Here is an 18,054-nt window from a genome sequence, read left to right as displayed (position 1 = left end):
TAAATAAGTGTCATGTTTAAATAAGTTTTAAGTTTAATGTGATTCCAATTCACTGTATTATTTCAAAATAAATCAAATCTGCCATTCCGAATAATTGTAGTTTTACTGTATTTTTAAAGTGGAAATAAAAAAGGAATCATGTAAAAAGTATATTTAAATCAAGCTAGCCAATTGCCGAATAATACAATTTACTCTAGTGTATTTTTCAAATAAAATGTTTAAAAATAAAGCATGAACCTGAGTTGATGAAAAAAAGACAATAAATTTACGAAAAATCTAGACACGTCACTATTTTTTATTAAAATTTCAAAAATGTATGCTTTGGTACCAAAACATTTCTATTCATAGACAATATTACAATGTTTGGTGATGCATTATGATGTAATATGTTTTTGTTGGCGTTCCTGGTGTTATTACTAGAAACATTCAAGAGATGTCGCTCTGCGCCCTCGTTGATTGTTTTCTTGTCAACCGTAGACACTGACGTTTCAAACGCAGCATCTATTGATGATTTGTGCAAACAAGTATGGGCTCGCCCATATTTTTTTCTATTTATCGAGACAGATCGTTTGTTAGGTGACAACCGCCGTGTGTTCTCGTGATAAGGTGTACTAATTGTGCTATTCAACCCAATATTATATTATGGTGAGAAGGTGATGTGGTTTATGTCTTGACGTTCCTGATTACTTCACTTCATATAAAATCGAAACTATGGGTAAGTACCGGCATTGCTTCTTTTTCCGTTAAACTTAACTACATTTTCTATTAATTTTCCGGGAAATATGTTATTTTAGCATGAAACAGTATAGAATTTATAATGTTGTCAAGATTTTTAGGGCAATTTATGTCATAATTATTGATTTTTTCGATCTGGTAAACGCTTTCGCTGCTTGGCGTGAGTCACAAGGGTCGCTGAATCAGCTACTTCATGATCGTACGTGATTAGACGTACAAATATACTATTTTATTTACTTGCTACAAAAATATGCTTTACTTGATATCTCTGAACAATCTTTGTAAAACCTTCTGTTTCGAGACGTTATTAATGTGTGTAATTTGCGGTTGCTAATTTTTATTTGCGTGGCAAATACTTTGGCCTCTATAAGCAGGTGCTCAGAAATTAATTATCACATCGTAATGTATTAAATTACTGAGTATTGTTTACCGAATGACTTCGGGACCTTTCAAAACACCTGAATATACTTACGAAAATTACACTTTGACATTTTCGTCAACCAATTAGTACTTTTTGTCACAACTGATACTTAGAACTTTTCACTGTTGTAATTTTTTTTGAGACTAATTTAATTAATTTGTTACGTATTATTTCTTATAAATCTTACAGTCTTAATTATTCTTTTGGTCTATAAATATAAAACCTAGTTTCGCACATGCCTCAATATTTAAATTAAAATAGAAGTACTTACTTTCTTGTTTATTTTACACTTAAGACATTACACAGTGATAATAATGTATTGTCACATTATTCATTTTTTAATACTTTTTTTGTTTCACACAATTTAGGGAAAACATAGAGGATAGTTTATGTGATATTTTTTTCATATTAATAACATTTTTGCTGATTAAAGCATTTCTAAGTCGCTCTAATCAGAGACTAATTTTGACTATAGTTTAATAGGTTCCATTTGCTGTTTTTAATAATAAAATACATTTTGAATGATACACACTGTAATATATTATACCGAACACCTATGTTATTTATTGACGCTAGTTTACTCACCATATTGTAAGCGGCTTGAGCAAAAAATAAGTCATCAATCCTTTTGCATTTTGATTTTGTTCGTTCTATTAATAGTCTAGCCATCTTTAAATCTTCTCAAATGACTTCGAATGTGCAGATAAGGAAACATTTAGCTCCTAACTCGAGATATGATGAAAAAAACGAAATAAATTGAATACAACATCGTCTCGTGTAGGTCTTTTTTGCTTATTTTTCTTCGAATACATGTAACCTTGAATACATTATTAAATATCTTTACTGTGTTTCGTGTTTGCCACGAACAACGATAATAAAATGATAAAGCTATAAAAACAAAACATTTTTTATACAGTTGTTATGTATTTTTGCATGCTTTGATTCGAGTACACAGCAAGTGTTGAAATGAATTCAATGTCCCCTAAATAAATTGAATTTCTTAGGCTAAAAACATATAATTTCAACAGGGCCAAATGGGACTCCTTTAGAAATGTTAAACCACGATGTGAATGACCCATTAACCTTCACACATGCTGTGTTGTCCTTGTACAGTGACGCAATAGCCCTTGTCAGGTTATCATTCTCTCCATTCTCCAATAAAACCTTCCACAATGTCTCTCTGTCGACTCTATCAAATGTATTTTGCAGATCGACAAATGCGCAGAAAAGTATCTGGTGTTTAGCCAGAAATTTTTCTGTCATATTTCGCAGAGCAAATATTTGATCCATACATCCTCTTCCATTCATAATTCCGCTTTGTATATCCCACACTCTGTCTTTAGTCACTTTTCTTACTCTCTCAATCAGTATTCTCCCATATATCTTTCCAACAGCGCTCAAAAGCTGATAGCACTATAGTTTCCGCAATCCACCCAGAGCCTTTCCCTTGTATAGAGGCATAACAACAGCTCTCTTCCAATCAGGGGGAGTGTATTCCTCCTCTAAATGTAGGTTAAAAAGCTTATGTAGCTATACAAAAATTATTTCTCCACCGCCTTTAAAAACTCTGTGGCAATGTTATCATAACCTTGCGCTTTCCCATTCTTCATATACTTAGCAGCATTTTTAATTTCTTCCATACTTATCTCTTTCGCATCGTCATCTGCATTTATGTTTACTTGAGAAGGTGGGCTATATTTCCTGTGTGCGTTTCGTACACCTCCTCAAAATATTCCTTCCATCTCGTTTTCTGACAGACCGTAAAATAATCGAATTCTTAAATAATATTATTGTGAATTCGCTACTTACACACGCAATGTGATCCCACCCTATTCACTTTAAATCCCAGCAGTATTTTGACACTTTAAAACGACACAACACAGCGCAATTGAATTTAAATCGGTAGTTGCGTACTAAGCGACGTCTACAGAGTAACGAATGCTAAAAACTACTCGTTTATGGGTAGTTTTATCGTCTTCAGTTTTATGTACGTACGCGGTTACTAGACTATCATAATTCTATGCATGAAACCTTTCAAGTTAGGTATTTACGTTTTTTTCCGTCAAATTTGGCATTCTGTTGCATCGACTACTATTCGGCCTTGTAAGGCTTTTAAATTTTAGAATGTTTTTTAGGATCACGTGTGCAAAAAATCTATGGTTGATAACTTTATATTCATTTTCGTTAGGATAGTATTCAAAATAAGAATGCTTGCTGTTTTTGTTGTGTGCTTTGTGTAATTCTGAGTTACTACTTAAATTATTTATCAGTGTGAGCAATAGGGAAGTATCACTTTTTAAAACATTTTTAAAGTAATAAAGGTCCATGAAATACTCTCCAGTAAAAAAAATAATTTTTTTGCTAATTATTTGTAGCAAAAAAAAATATTTTCAAATTTGTAATTTTGAATTCCCGCAAAAACGGTCATTCCATTGCCACGCCCCTAATACGTCACGATTCATGTTTATTTGTTCCTGCTCATTCTAATTTGTCTAGAACATTGTCACGAATCTTGACGTCATAACAACCAAGGCCAAACACGTCGCGCTTTTCCAGCAACGTATTTTTATTAAATTTCTTTTTTGCATTTATGTATGAAAACATTTCTCCACAATATCCATATTGATTGTAGTATGTGATATTTCCCTATTCCATTTAGCGATGGCAAAACAAGGACAATAAGAGTTTGAAGATTTCACTTTGCTTAAAAATCTGTGTTTTTTTTAAATGATTTTTATTTATTTATTTTATGCGTTAATGTTTTAATTTAAACTTATTTTCCTTTCATACCTTCACGCTTTTGTCAAATAAAATTATTTTTCATTTGAACCTCAAAAATTAGAAATTAGCGCTTTGGTTTTACCTTAGAGTAATAACTACGCCACCGGCATCAACATATTAATGCACATAGAAACGCCCTGAGCCCTCTGATGACACTCGACTCATGCCCGAACGTTCTGTCATGCCCAACGCGTATTTAGTCGTTTTTCTCCCGCCAGCCAGGTGCGACGTTCTAGAATCGAAACCAAAATGCCTGATTGTGTCATGAAAGCGTGTAAAAATCTTTCGGATAAACATTGTTAAAAGAATTCTGCATTTTTTCATTGGCAAATATTTGTTCACGAGTGATTAACAAAGCTTAAAATAATTCATATTTAAATATAAATATTGTTTTTTGTAAACGTCAAACTACGCCTAGCGGCGCAATTGCGAAGCTCTTCTTGCTCACAAGGCTGCACTGATAGGAATACGTTTGTAAAATAGAATTATTTTGAACATGCATATAATAAGGTTTTCATATTATTTTATGAGAAATTAACTAGCAATCGCAGTGAATTTTCGCTGAATCCGACGATATATCTGATGCCTATTCATCCGTCTATAACAATGCATTATAATATTGATTTAAAGAAGCGGTTCCTAACCTTTTCGAGGATATTACCCATAAAACGGGTTGGATATTACCAAATACCCCCAAAAAGGTTTAGTTTAAAAAACAAGTTAGACTTGAAATTGTTTTCTTTAAGTAACAGAAAACACCCATTTTTTAGCATTTTTTAAATAAACTCAATAAGTAATGTAAGTCAATGACACAGTTGAAATTGCTTAATTCTTACAGTTTGTACAATATTCGTTGCAGTTTCGGCCAATGCACATCGTAGATCGTGCTCCAAGTTCATCGGTTCCTTGCCTTTGGCTTCATGGTTGAACATCCACTTTCACACCTGTAATTTGTGTCGAATGGGATCAGTATTTTCCAGGTGTTTCCCGATAATAATAAATAATACCAAAATGTTGCTAATTGTGTGCTTTCGAAATCTATTTTCAGCGTTTTGTCTTCGCGAAGTCGAAGGAATGAGGAAGTACACTGTTGCATTTTGCAGGCCAAAAAATTTAATATATTTTTATGAATTATCAGCTCTACGATTTTTTTAAGTTTTGGAATTACTCCGCCTGTGACGTCACAAGTTCTTTACTGAGTTCTGATTGGTGAATTAGGTTCCCGTAAACCGGAAATCTATCGCAACACTAACATTGGTCGACTCACTAGAACTCATGACGTCATTCAAAGAAGTTCATTTTTATTAAAATCATTTTTTTTATTTTAGTTATGCATTTTCGAGAAACTTCGCCGTTAAATTAAATGCTCTAATTTTTATCGCGTGTAAGAATACATTTTTTATATTCAATTTTCTGTAGCACCGGACTTCCGCATTGTGGTCTGGCTTCAATTTCAGTTTCTTGAAATATTATTTCATCCACTGATCCTTCATCAAATTCTTAGCAGCCGAGCATTTACAAGGCTTGTATTCTAGTTAGATTTGATAAATATGATTTTGTTAATAACTTTATTTTGTGACTAAACGATGATCCAATTGTTGTCTTACCCTTCAGAAAATACCATTCAACCCCTTAAAGGGGAATAACCCCCAGGTTGGGATCCGCTGATTAAATGTCATCAAAAACTTATCTCGAGTACCGTCGTAATCGGTAATATAATATACAAAGAACTAGCGCACCTTATTTCTGGCATGCTCCAGCGATTTTTAAGTTGTTCGTTGTATAATTTAAGTATACTATGTCTGTTTGTAAGTATGGTGAGGATAATTAGCAATGACCACCTATTGTATGACGAATATCAAATATCATGCAACAATCTCCCGTGTATTGATTTCGCTATTCGCTACGCTACCTGTCGTACGCGTATCAGATTCCGACGCGGATAAGGCAGGCCACTTTTCTCAGGTGTCAGATTTTCGAGAGTTTTTTTTGTGCAGAGTTCTCTCTCAAACCATGACATAACTGTAAGAGATGTTAGTCAGGACCAGAAAGGTTATTTGTATCCATCTAAAGGTGATACATAAACACATATTTGTTATTTAGTTAACAATATCGCGTCCACAATGTTCCTTATACCCGGTGGTTGACATTTCTCGATTGGCTGGCTGCGATGGCTCTGTCATGTGAGTCGCACGGAGGGCAGCCGAATACCTAAAGACATTTTAAATTATTATTTTCAAATGGGAGTTGCATTATTTTTGACCTCGCTTATAAATATACAAGGTTTATATTTAAAAAGGTGGATTTTTCTGCAATTATATTACTTTTAATTTAGCTACATTGTTGGGATCAGGAAGGATATACTAAAGTGGGCCAATCAGGAACTTCTCAGCATTTGATCGTGTGGAAAATAAACCACTTAAAACTCTTCAAGAGACAGTAGTTAACAGGCCTTCCTTTCCACTAGAAGAGTGTTCGGCATTTTGTTCCCTACTTTGGTTTATTTTACCAATTGCCTGCACTATATTGACCATGTATGATACTACTTCTCGTGTAAGTTCTTTATGAACTATCACCGATGGGATGTCGCATAGATCTTCACCCAGGCTTCTGCATCGCGCCTCCGGCTGTTGTCTTTGAAAGCTGAAAAGGGGGCAATGCATCAACAGGTGAGGGACATTTTGAGGAGTTTCATACCGAAAGACATTATGTACTCTATGCCAAAAAATCCACTGATTTCTTGAAGGCTTTTTGCATCCCCGTGAATAGTTCTCGCCCTTTAAGTCCAGGTCTGTAAAGAGTCTGGCTACTGTGTGGAAGGCGAGAGTTTATTTTTTGCTAAATCTCCCCCTCCAAGCCCAGATCCGTAAAGTATAGGGCTGTTAGGTAGGGAGCGAGCTCTTTAATACCCTCGGGTTTAACCAGTGGTCCCCCGAAGATGAGGCTCATAGAATGTGTATAGGTGTTTCCTCATCTGCACTGCAGAACCTTCATCTAGAAGTTTCGGAAAGGTTCATTCTAGCAAGGTGTTTGTTTAATCTGCAGTGTCTTGTAAGGGATCTAGTGATAACCCTCACTCGATTTCGGCTGAGCTTTATTAGGTCGAAGGCAAACCCTTGCGAGTACACTTTCTTCTTTCGTAAACTAAAAATATTCATAAAAACCTTAAAATAATCATCATTTCGCGCTGTCTGGACTCTGGACACGTTGAATGAGCCGCTGACGTCGCGGTACGATGTTTTTTTTTCAATGTTACCCACGGCACGTCTGACGATATTATGATAGTAAAATAGGGAGGGTGAGAATAGTACTCGCAAGGGCGCCACTTTGTCCGCCGTTGCTTCTGCCCTCCTCTGCTCTACTCCCCTTCGCATCCCTTTACCTACCCTAACTTGTAGGAGGGTGTGGTCTCAGGGACGTTAAAATGCCTTTATTATTGTACTAGCACAACCTCAAACACCTTTTACTACTTTGCTCCGCACTTGTAAATGTTTCAACTTTGAAATTTAATATCGCAGTTCATCTAAACATTGTAAATACATCTACTTACCTTTTATGTTCATTATCTGGTTCATTTTATTTTATTATTTTATAAGGTAATTCAACAAATTTCATACTCTTTTTATTTATAGTGCATCATAATTGTATCAGATTCAAATTGTGACAGTGTATAAAATTTTCATAATCTTTTAATTTGTTGTGTATCATAATTTCTATTCTGCTTTTGTAAATAATGTTATAGTTTAAAATATAAATACGTCTGTAAATAAATTTATTTATCTGAATGTCCCTAAATGAGTTTTTTTTTTTACAAAAACTCCTTGGATATATGAATATTATATAAAATTGGGTATAATATGTTTTCAATTTTTTTTTTTTTTCAATTTAAAAATATGCATCTACAAAAACATATAATTTGAAGGTACTCGTCGATACAATTTCACATGCATATATATCTTCAATTATAGAATTACACAAAATAAATAGAATGACATTAGTTATTTATTTTTATTTATATTTTTTTAATTTCTTATACAGTATTTAATACAATGAAAAATAAGTTTAACGTAAAAAATAAGATAACGTTTTGTTAATATAAAAAAATCAGTTAATTTTTTTATTTGTTAAGGAATACACGTTTCTCTAGAAATAATAATGTGGCATTCGCATATTGCACCCCCGAAGTTTACTGTGATATGTTTAAATCGGCCCATTTGCAGAAGAGCAAAATCCTTTTTTTGCTCCACAACAGGCCAGGAGTCCAATTCAGTGATGAATTACCGCGCAATTACCTCACATTGAGTTTTTGTTTTCTCACCGGGAATCGAACCCGGAACCTTTTTGTGAGTCAAGCGTCTTCACCACTACACCACGGTGGCCGCATTTTAATGTATTAATGCTCGCAACTTAATGTACATTTATGCCGTTATGACGCCCATTTTTTTGTTGTTGCTATATTGGCCCATTTGGCTGGTAAAATAAGAGAAGAACACTGTAGTATCATTATTATTACGGCAGTTCTCCTTCGGATATTTTACTTAACTGATTTATATAGAATACTAAAGCGCTAAAAAAACAGGGATACGTGTCCTTTTTTTTTTTTATTATTAAATTTTACCCAAATATTAAAATTTTGGCGGCCATTTTCAACGAGTTGTAAATAACTCACTATTAGAAAATGGAAATCAAGTTGGGGTAGAGGGGGGTTTGAACCGCAACACTAGCCACGGGACCACAACCCGATTCTAAGGTTCTCTTAAGTAAGAAAAAAAATGGTTCAACTGCATTCATAACTCAAAACAAGCAAATTAATACTTACGACAGTGTACTTCTGGGGTGTCAAACGCTCTCGCGCCCGTAGAAAAAGCTGTTGAAATGTTTCCTACGACCGCGAGAGCGGTTCAGAATGGCACCGCTGAGTTGCGATATATTCCAGACGCGTTGCTGTATACATCATTCAATTGATCGACTAGTTTCTTCCGTATTTATTTAACACAAACATTGGTTTTCTTCTACTCTTTAAATACGAGATTGTTTATCATCAAATTCAAATTGCTGCATTGTTAACCGTATAAACTGTTACTGAATGTAGCTATCCCGAAAAAATCGTGAACACCATATTCGCTAATGGTCGTATCGCGTGGGGTGGTGCTGGCGTTTCTACTTTCTGCATTCGTGTCCCTATTTTGCACAGGCTGGTCGACCCCATGTCGTGCGAGTCTAAAGCTTTCACAACACGCCGTCGGAGAATGGTGAATCGATCGTTCAGAGTAAAGTTCAATTCCCCGACTAAATTTATATTGGAAACAGTATGCCATCAACTGCAAGAACGCAACTTAACCAATGCAAAAATATCTAACAAGTTTATTTAGTTGGTTCTGCGACTATTGACCAAACACTGAATATTTTATGCAGAGGCGTCCTAAAATTTTCTACGTTTTCTTACGTACGGTATACAAATACAATCAATAATTTTTAAAAACGGAAAAAATTTCGACATACAAAATTTTATTCTGATACTGTTTCTAAAAAAAAAACATTAAAATCGGTTTAGTTGTGAGATGCGGAAAATGCGAGAGCGAAACATCGATTTTGTTGATTTCAGTTGGCTAAAATCACTCCGTCGTGCAGTTGTCTTTTTCGCACTGTATCGGGGAGGCATCTGCGAGAGGGCGACAGAAATACAATGTCCAAATACCTGTTCGTCAAAATTCTTACTTCGGTAGTGTGATGGCTAAAGGGTATATCTGTCATTTTTTCCCAAACGTGCGTAAATTACGTGCTAGCAAATCGTTCAAAATCCCACTGCTGATGCTCTTTCATATGACAAAAGAATATATCTCTTTAAAGCTTCTTTCAAAATAGTCATGTTAAGTTGTGGTCTTAGAGCATTTACTATAATGTACTCTAAGGCTATAGTGTTCATCTGTTCTTTTCACATTTTAAGCTATGTGGCAGAAGGAATTATTTGCTTGTCCTATACAGTTGAGAAAATGACAGATAAGCCCTTTGCCATCCCAATGTTCATAAATCACAGCATTATTTGGAATGTTCATCGTATTATTACGATCTGTTGTTCACTTTAGTACCATTGTACCGTACATTCACGGAGACTGGACCGCTGTGCACGTGCACACCACGAGCCCACTGCGTGATATCGCGTGATTGGCCCATTTCAAACCACGGCAACAATCTAAACGGCTTGATGAAGTACAATACGGTGGATCGATATTTATTGTTCAGAAATGTTAAAAATTAGTGTATATTTTAATGATAATTAGATACAAGTTAATATTAGGACATTCACATATTATATTTGTACTATTTTAATAATAAATAATAATTAATGCCTGGCAAACGCAATAACCAGTACACCATGAGACCGACTAATCTCCAGTCGATTTCCTTTTGCAGAATTTTTACCCGAGAGTACTCGCTAAATTTAAATAATGATTTTGATAAAATTATCATTAAAATCTCTTTTGCTAAGTTTTACTATATTATTTGAATCGGGTTGTGGTACCTTGGTAGTGTTGCGGACTCACGGATCAGAGGTCCTAGGTTCGAATCCCACTCTACTCTACTAACTTTATTTCCATTTTCTAAAGTGAGTTATTTACAACTCGTTAAAAATGGTCACCAAAATTTAAATATTTTGATAAAAAATTAAAAGAACGCAAATATACATATATTTTTAAATAATATATTAACCGGGGCGTTTTTATTGATATTTTTACTAAAGTCGTTAACTATAGAGTTTTATAAAAAAAATGTAAAATATAAATATTATCAAATTTAAATAGGTAGGTACTAACGAATCCAATAAATGTCAATCCACTATAATTTTACCGTGCCGTTTAGATTAAGATGATATGTGTGAAATGTGTATTCTCCGTCGGGTATCACGCGGCTGGTTTGTTTATTTGGGAATTCTTGTAATAATGAACAGACTTTAGGGGAACGTGGTAGGTACTGAAGTTAAAAATTACATTTTGAAATCGTGCTAGTACGAGTAACCACTACAAAACTGCACGATTTATTTATAGTTTACCATAATATGCTCAAAATTCATGGCTCAAAATTAGACAGCGGAGAGACTATCACTCCCTCTCACTTCTGTTCAATGTACTTCATAGTCCTAACGCTCCTATATACCTGCGTGAAAAATTTCAACGCTTCATGGTTTACCTCTTCGCTCTAATTCTCAAGGCACTCTCTTAATACCCATCCACAATTCCTCTTTCTTCTCTAACTCATATAGTGTCCATGCGGCTCGACTGTGGAATCATCTCCCATCCACCATCAAAGATGTTACTACATTATCTCTGTTTAAATCACGTCTGAAGAAACATCTCCTTTCTCTTTCTTAATCTCTCCTCCTTTCCTTTTTCCTCTTTCCTCTTTTTTCCTTTTTCCTATTGAGTAATAGTTTTGATTTAAGGTAATTTATAAACAAATACGTTTATTTCGATTTTTATATATTTTTAGCTTTTTAATCTTTTTTTTCTATTGAATATGTTCTGTAACTTGAATTATAAAAATAAAACTTTTATTTTATTGGTTGGTTTGAAGAAATTGCCATTTGGCAATAAGCCCTCCAATGTAAAAATAACATTATGTACAAAAAGTTAAATAAATAAAAATATGATCCACAAAGATTTTTTGCAGGATTTTTGTAATATTTTAAAAATCTAGTCTAAAATGTAACATATCGGTCAAAAGCTTGTATCCTTCCATTCCGCAAATGGAATCGCCAAATTTTCTTTCATTGTTGAGTAATTCTCCCTTCCCCTATTCGAGGCTACCCCAACAATAAACGCATTCTAGGGGGTGAATTTAATGTTGGCAGGTGTACTTTGGCCAAATCAATATGTACCGGTTATTTGTCGCTACCAATAATAATAAAATATAAAATAAAACATTTAATTTTACATTTAATTCAATAAGATATTGCACGAAGTTTATGGAGATATCTAAAATAAAAAGGGTGCTATTTTTTTATAGCGCCAGTGGGTAGTACATTATTAACCCTTCCGGACCTAAAGGGGGTATCAAGAGTCCCTCAGGTAGCATATTTTTTCAATAACTTTTTTGATATTCATATTGATTTAACTTTTTGCATACCCCATAATGTTAAGAATGTATCAAAATATTTTAATTCTTTCAATAATAATTCACATTTGTCTCGACTTTCCCCCGTGCAAACTGCAAACATTACAATGCATCGCTCTGCAGTTTAATAATCTTTGATATATTGGTCAGTTTGCACGTGTGTTTTTTGCTGTTTGGTGGCTTTTTTCCAGCCATAACCACAAAAAACTTATTTCATGCTTTACATTTTACATGCATTCCCCCTCTCAACTCCCCGCTGTACCGCCTCGCTAACGCTTAGCGAGTATTTAGATCAGTGCTGTTCAACATGTCACGGTGAGAGCATCCCAACAGTATTTTATGATAAAATATCTGAATTTCGCAGGAAACTAAATATTATGAAATATTTTTATAAACACTACCATGGCAATCATAATGGCACCCAGTGGTGCATAGGGCACTGGATCAGTTCTACACTTCTGGTGCCAGTCCAGGAACAATGAAATATTGCAGTTTAAACAGCCTTTATAATCAATATTTCACGTCGACCTCAATAATGGCAGGCGAATACGCTAACTACTGCACAACAAGGCGAACTCATCTCCACTCTATTCCCTTATTCAGGACTTTCCTGAGAGCAGTCGTCGAGTCCAAAAAAACAGTCTTTCAGGGCTCCGACTCTGTTTCACAGGGAGAACGGTATTCTTCATTTGCCTGGACACAGAGAAGATAAATTTTTACATCAATTAAAGTATTTACTTAAAAAAAAATACAACAGATATTAAAAAAGATTTACACATTTTATTGAAAGGCATAATTTTTATTTATTTTAAAAAATCCTTCAGTTACTCCAGCGTCAAGTTATTTGAGGAATTTAAGATCTTAGGTAAAAGACAATTATATATTTTTAGAATAATGTTTGTGAAAGCAAATTATTCTACCAAATCAAAAAGAAACACTCCCACACTACCAGAAGTCAAACTAGAGGATGGGTCATGGGGTCTGCCACAAACTCTGAATTCGGGCAGAAGAAGAAATTTCAGGTTTCTGGGCCCAAAATATTTAATATGTTACCCAAACATTGCAAAACCATGACCCGGATTCAATTAAATAAATTGGTTACTGGGTTTAGGTCGAGAAAAATCGGAAAATTTACTCAAAAACATTCTTAAATAATAAATTATATAAATTGATATTGTATAACTTTATAATAAATTAACTAGTAGGTAGAGTAATGATATTGTTTATTTTGCATAAAAATGTATGTCTTAAAACAGGTTGTACCTAGTTAGGCAGACTAGACATGATCCAGAGAAATCTATTACCCAAGTGTGTATGTAGTAGATAAAGTAATTGTTATTTTTGTAAATAAACCATGATTATTATTTTTATTATTACATGTCTCAAATTGTGGTATTTTAATTAAAACGGCTTCGACTTGAAAGGTTCAATTAAAATTAACATCCAGTCGCTGTATTTTAGTTCATTTCTTTTCAAGCCCTTTTTTAATCTCCTGCAAGCACGTTTCTGTAACCAATTACTCTTCCACGTTTGAATTTCGCCTGGAAAGCCGCATCAGATTTACGACCCGAGACCTGCTTCGAATTGCAGCCGATTGCAGACTATTGTTTTAGTTTTTTTATTGTCACGAACTCTGGCAAGATTTGGATGTGGGAATATATCCAACAGTGTGAACTTTCCATTGCCATATAGGTTTTTATTAAAATTGCCATATACTGCGAACTTCATATACATACGTTCATGAACATGCATGTGAGTTTTTATATTTTTGTCTGAATCAATCAATGAATTATTCTAAATATTTAAACCGTTTTTATGAACTTTTTGAATGCCTATTTTGCTGCTTGATTTGATCAAAAAACTTCTCATGACCGTATTTTCTTCAGCTTCAGCAAATATAATACAAAATTGCAGTATTTTATTTATAGCAAATATTAACTTTGAAATAATAGTCGTAAGTTGTTTAATTTCGAGGCCCTGGATTACAATGAGAAGATTAAAAAGTCATACCTTCACCTTGATGGTATAGTTAAAGATAAATTCTCTCTAGCAATTACGAAGATACACTACCGACCCCCCACCTTAAAGTTTTCAGTAGGTATATCGATATGAAGCAAGGGAAAGCGTATGTCACGGTACACATATCTCTCGACTGACTACAAAGATATACTACCTATCCCCCCACCATCAAGTTTTGATGTAAGTACATCGATTTGTATCGATGGGCCTAGAACCCTCGATTCGTGTATCTACGCATCAAAAGTGACAAAAAGTTGTTCCACCGAGCATTTTTTCCTAAAATTACGATTTATTAAAAAAAAAATTGTTCTTAGGTTGGATTTTTTTTAAAGTCTATTCAAAATATGAGAGTGAAATAAGTTAATTTTGAATTCGCATTAAATTCTGACATAACTTTTAGTTTGAAAACGAGCGGTTAGATGCGAAAAATAATGTCGCTAAATTCTGCCCTTTTAACATATAACCTAGTATCTAGGCGTAGAAAGTTGCCACTGTAAAAAATCAATTGAGTTTTTATATTTTTTCCATCTGTTTTATTATCTTTCTGGGAGAACGTATCGAGAGTCGGCCCTGTAATCGCTCAGCAGATAATACAGACGATCGTTAATTGTCTTGGTAATTGTCAAAAGTATATAAAAATCATGTTCAAGCGAGCATTTTTGCTTGAATTGTGATTTAAAGTATTTTTAACATATTTTGTAAAGGTTGTATGAGTCTTGTGTTTTGTTTTGTCTGGTAGTTTATTGTATTATTTTAGTCCCTGGGTTTATTAGTCTCGTCTCCTTGTCTCGTTTAAGAATGTTGTAAATGATATTGTTCTGATATTCTCGTATTGTGTCCACGTTTACTTCGTCTACAATTACATCAGTGGCTAATTTATGCATAATTTTATGTATTTAGTTTCCGCTCACTGACTGGTTTTTCCTCCTTCTCCACAATGATTTTGAACCTTTTGGATTTGATGATTTTGTACCGTCTCAAAGTGTTAATACATACATGAATATAGGAAGACTTTATTGATAACCAAAGAGTAATTATCTGCGTTCGATTTTGTACCTAAATAACATCGCGTCAACCCAAGATAAGAATATTATTTAGTTTTTATTTTTTATTAATATCCCTACAGAGATGAGGTAGAATTTTTTCAAATTCAGGATTATGGATATTCGAGCGTTTACAGGGCTTATGACCTGTCATTGGCTGGGTTAAGTGGCCACTTTACGTTTACAACATCCCCATTCCGCTTATTAGCGAATAACGACACAGGTAACATTTTGATTTTTGTATATATCTTATTAAATGAGAAACCATTCACTAGCGTGTTGGAGCGCCATCTATGTATTGATATTGAAGTTAAGTATTTTTAATTAGCATATTACTTTATTTTTATGTATTTAAGACTCTTCCGAGTTAAATTAAGTACTAGTAATCGCCTGCAGATGATTCTGCAATTTATTTATACTTATATTTTGACCAGATCTTATTACACAACATTATTTTTTTGGTATTTGTATGTACAAAAAATACACATACCAAAAAAAAAATAAAAAAAAATAATGTTGAATAATATTTAGCTTGAATCACGACAGCATACCGTTGTCTTTAATTATTTGTCCATCACGGTCTAGGCTCAACGTATATGGGAAACCCTTTACTATGGTTCTAGATTCTAGGTCTGTCTGCTGGGCAAATTGTAGTAATTTTACTGTCTGACGTAAGATGGTAATTCCTCGCTTCCGCCATAATTCATTATGCAACCAAGAAATCGTGCGAACTTGACTCCGCGTACATACGAACGTAGATACTAGACATAATACCTCGCCAAGTTCACTTGCTGTAGAGATGTACAAATGCAAATTACGTTATAATGATATTCACAAATTCATTTTTCAATGCTAATTCCCATACAAAGTTATAGAAGCCTGACGTAAGTGCTTTTGAATTTCTTTTCAAAACACGCTTAAGATTGAGCATGGATATTTATGCGCCATCGGCATCGCCACTCTGGTACTATTCACACCTTCGCCTTTATGCAGTGTTTAGCTTTTAGCATTTTCAGCAATCATTCATATGAACTACACAAACTTAGAGAGAATATTTATATATTCATTTTTACTCCATTATAAACAAAGATAAGGTGATTTTAAACGAAAATATGAAACTAATTATTCATAGATGGCGCTTTTATAATTTTGTATTGAAAAAAAAAATATGTTTTGTACACCATTTTCTGAAAAGGACCTAAATAATATTGTTATGGTATTTGTTACAATCAATATAGTGTAAAGTGTCCGCAAAGCAAGTTTTGTAAAATTTCCATTAAAAATAAACGTTCAAATGGCATTTTTCAATAAAAAAAAATATAAAAGCGCCATCTATGAATAATTAGTTTCATATTTTCGTTTAGGATGACCTTAATAATAAAAATAACATGACCTCACCACCTCACTGGGGTTACCCGTGCCAAGGACACTTAACAATATACTTCTTTTTTTAAAATCGGTTTTTACATGTGAGATTTGTATACAATATAATATAATATACAAAGATAATTAACAAAATGTTTAGACAGTTTTGAACACTTTGTGTTTAAGTGTACATTTCATTTATGTACACCTATATTTTTATGTTATAAAACGCACAATAAAAGAACAAAAACATTACATTTGTGGAGCAGTTGATTCTCTCAACGTGGTTTCTCCAGAATCGTCTTCTCTCTTTACTCCATCTCACAATGAGCTCTACGTTGTTCGTTCGGCGAATCTCTTCATTCGGTATCCTATCTCTGGGGGTTCTACCGACGATAGGTCGCAACGTTTTTATTTCGGAAGTTCTAAGAAGATTAAATAGGTGCGAAGGTTTTCACGGTCACTGTTATCAATATGTTTCTTTTTTGGGTGATACCACGTGTGTTGGATTTGTTCCGACGTTTCGGCTACTATTGCAGGAGCCTTCATCAGGGTAAACTAAGTGTTTTGTAGAAAAAAGAGTGTGTTAAAGTACTAGTAATTTGTACCGTGTCGCAGTCGGCAGTTGGCACATTTCTATTCATTTTTGTAGTATGTAGTGCTGGGAACCATGTTGAGTTTAATTTAAGCCCGTCGTCTTTGTTTATGTTATTTAAGTGTCTGTGTATTTCAATTGCCTCTTTTATTATTCGTGCACTGTAATTACTGGGTTTATGCAAAATTTTCGGTTAAAATGCGAAAAAATGTCCGGTGTCTATAAAGTGTTTATCCGCTATTGCAGATTTGTCAGGATGCCCAAGTTTACATGCTCTTTTGTGTTCGTCCTTTTCTTTGCTGTGCGCCCTGTTTGTCCTATGTACACTTTATCACATCCTTGGCAATTTAGTTTATAAACAGCTTCCGTTTCCAGGTGATTCTTATCTTTTGGGCTCAATAAATGGTTCTTTATTTTTCCTACAGTCCCAAACGTTCTAATATTATGTTTCTTCAGCACTTTGGCTATCCTGTCAGTAACATTCTGTACATATGGTAGGTATGCAGTTCCGCTGGTAATATCTTGTTCCTTGTTCTTCTTTTTAGCTTGCGATTTAATAATGTTATCAATTTGCTTCTTCTTATATCCATTACGCTCCAACGCATCTGTAATTTTGTTGACCTCTTCTCCCTTTTCGGAATCTTCGCATATTCGTGTCGCTCCTGCTAAAAATGTATTTATTAATCCTCGTTGTTGGGCTAAAGATGGCTCCTGCAATGGTAGCCGAAACCTCGGAACAAATCCAACACACATGATATCACCCAAAAAAGAAACATATTGCCAAGGAGATGTTTCATTCTAACAGTATCTGCTCTTGCTTCGATTCCGTAAGTCATTACGTGACATTATTTATGTATAATAATAATGTACTTTATATGATATGTAATGATTAATTAATATTATACATCAACTTCCCTTCATTTTTATTTCCTTTCTTTTCCTAGATCCTCTGCATGTCTCCATTCCAACTCTTTGCCTGATTT

General features: G+C 34.0%; 1 protein-coding gene across 3 annotated transcripts in view; it reads left to right on the top strand.

Moving 5' to 3' along the window:
* The first annotated feature begins 454 nt into the window (after positions 1-454).
* Positions 455-18,054, top strand: part of Unc-115a (actin binding LIM protein Uncoordinated 115a) — a 257,407-nt gene continuing 239,807 nt past the window's right edge. For all 3 annotated transcript variants that reach the window (XR_015824641.1, XM_088239039.1, XM_088239038.1), the window contains exon 1: positions 455-715. Coding sequence is in view for 2 of the 3 variants with exons in the window: in XM_088239039.1 (XP_088095165.1) it covers positions 712-715 (4 nt within the window). In the remaining variant the exon portion in view is untranslated. The remainder of the gene's footprint in view (positions 716-18,054) is intronic.

This window comes from Micrasema longulum, unplaced genomic scaffold (genome assembly GCF_059751315.1).
Source record: "Micrasema longulum isolate JH-2025_06_02 unplaced genomic scaffold, ASM5975131v1 h1tg002045l, whole genome shotgun sequence".
Classification (NCBI taxonomy): Eukaryota; Metazoa; Arthropoda; class Insecta; order Trichoptera; family Brachycentridae; genus Micrasema; species Micrasema longulum.
This window is presented reverse-complemented; position numbering and strand designations above follow the sequence as displayed.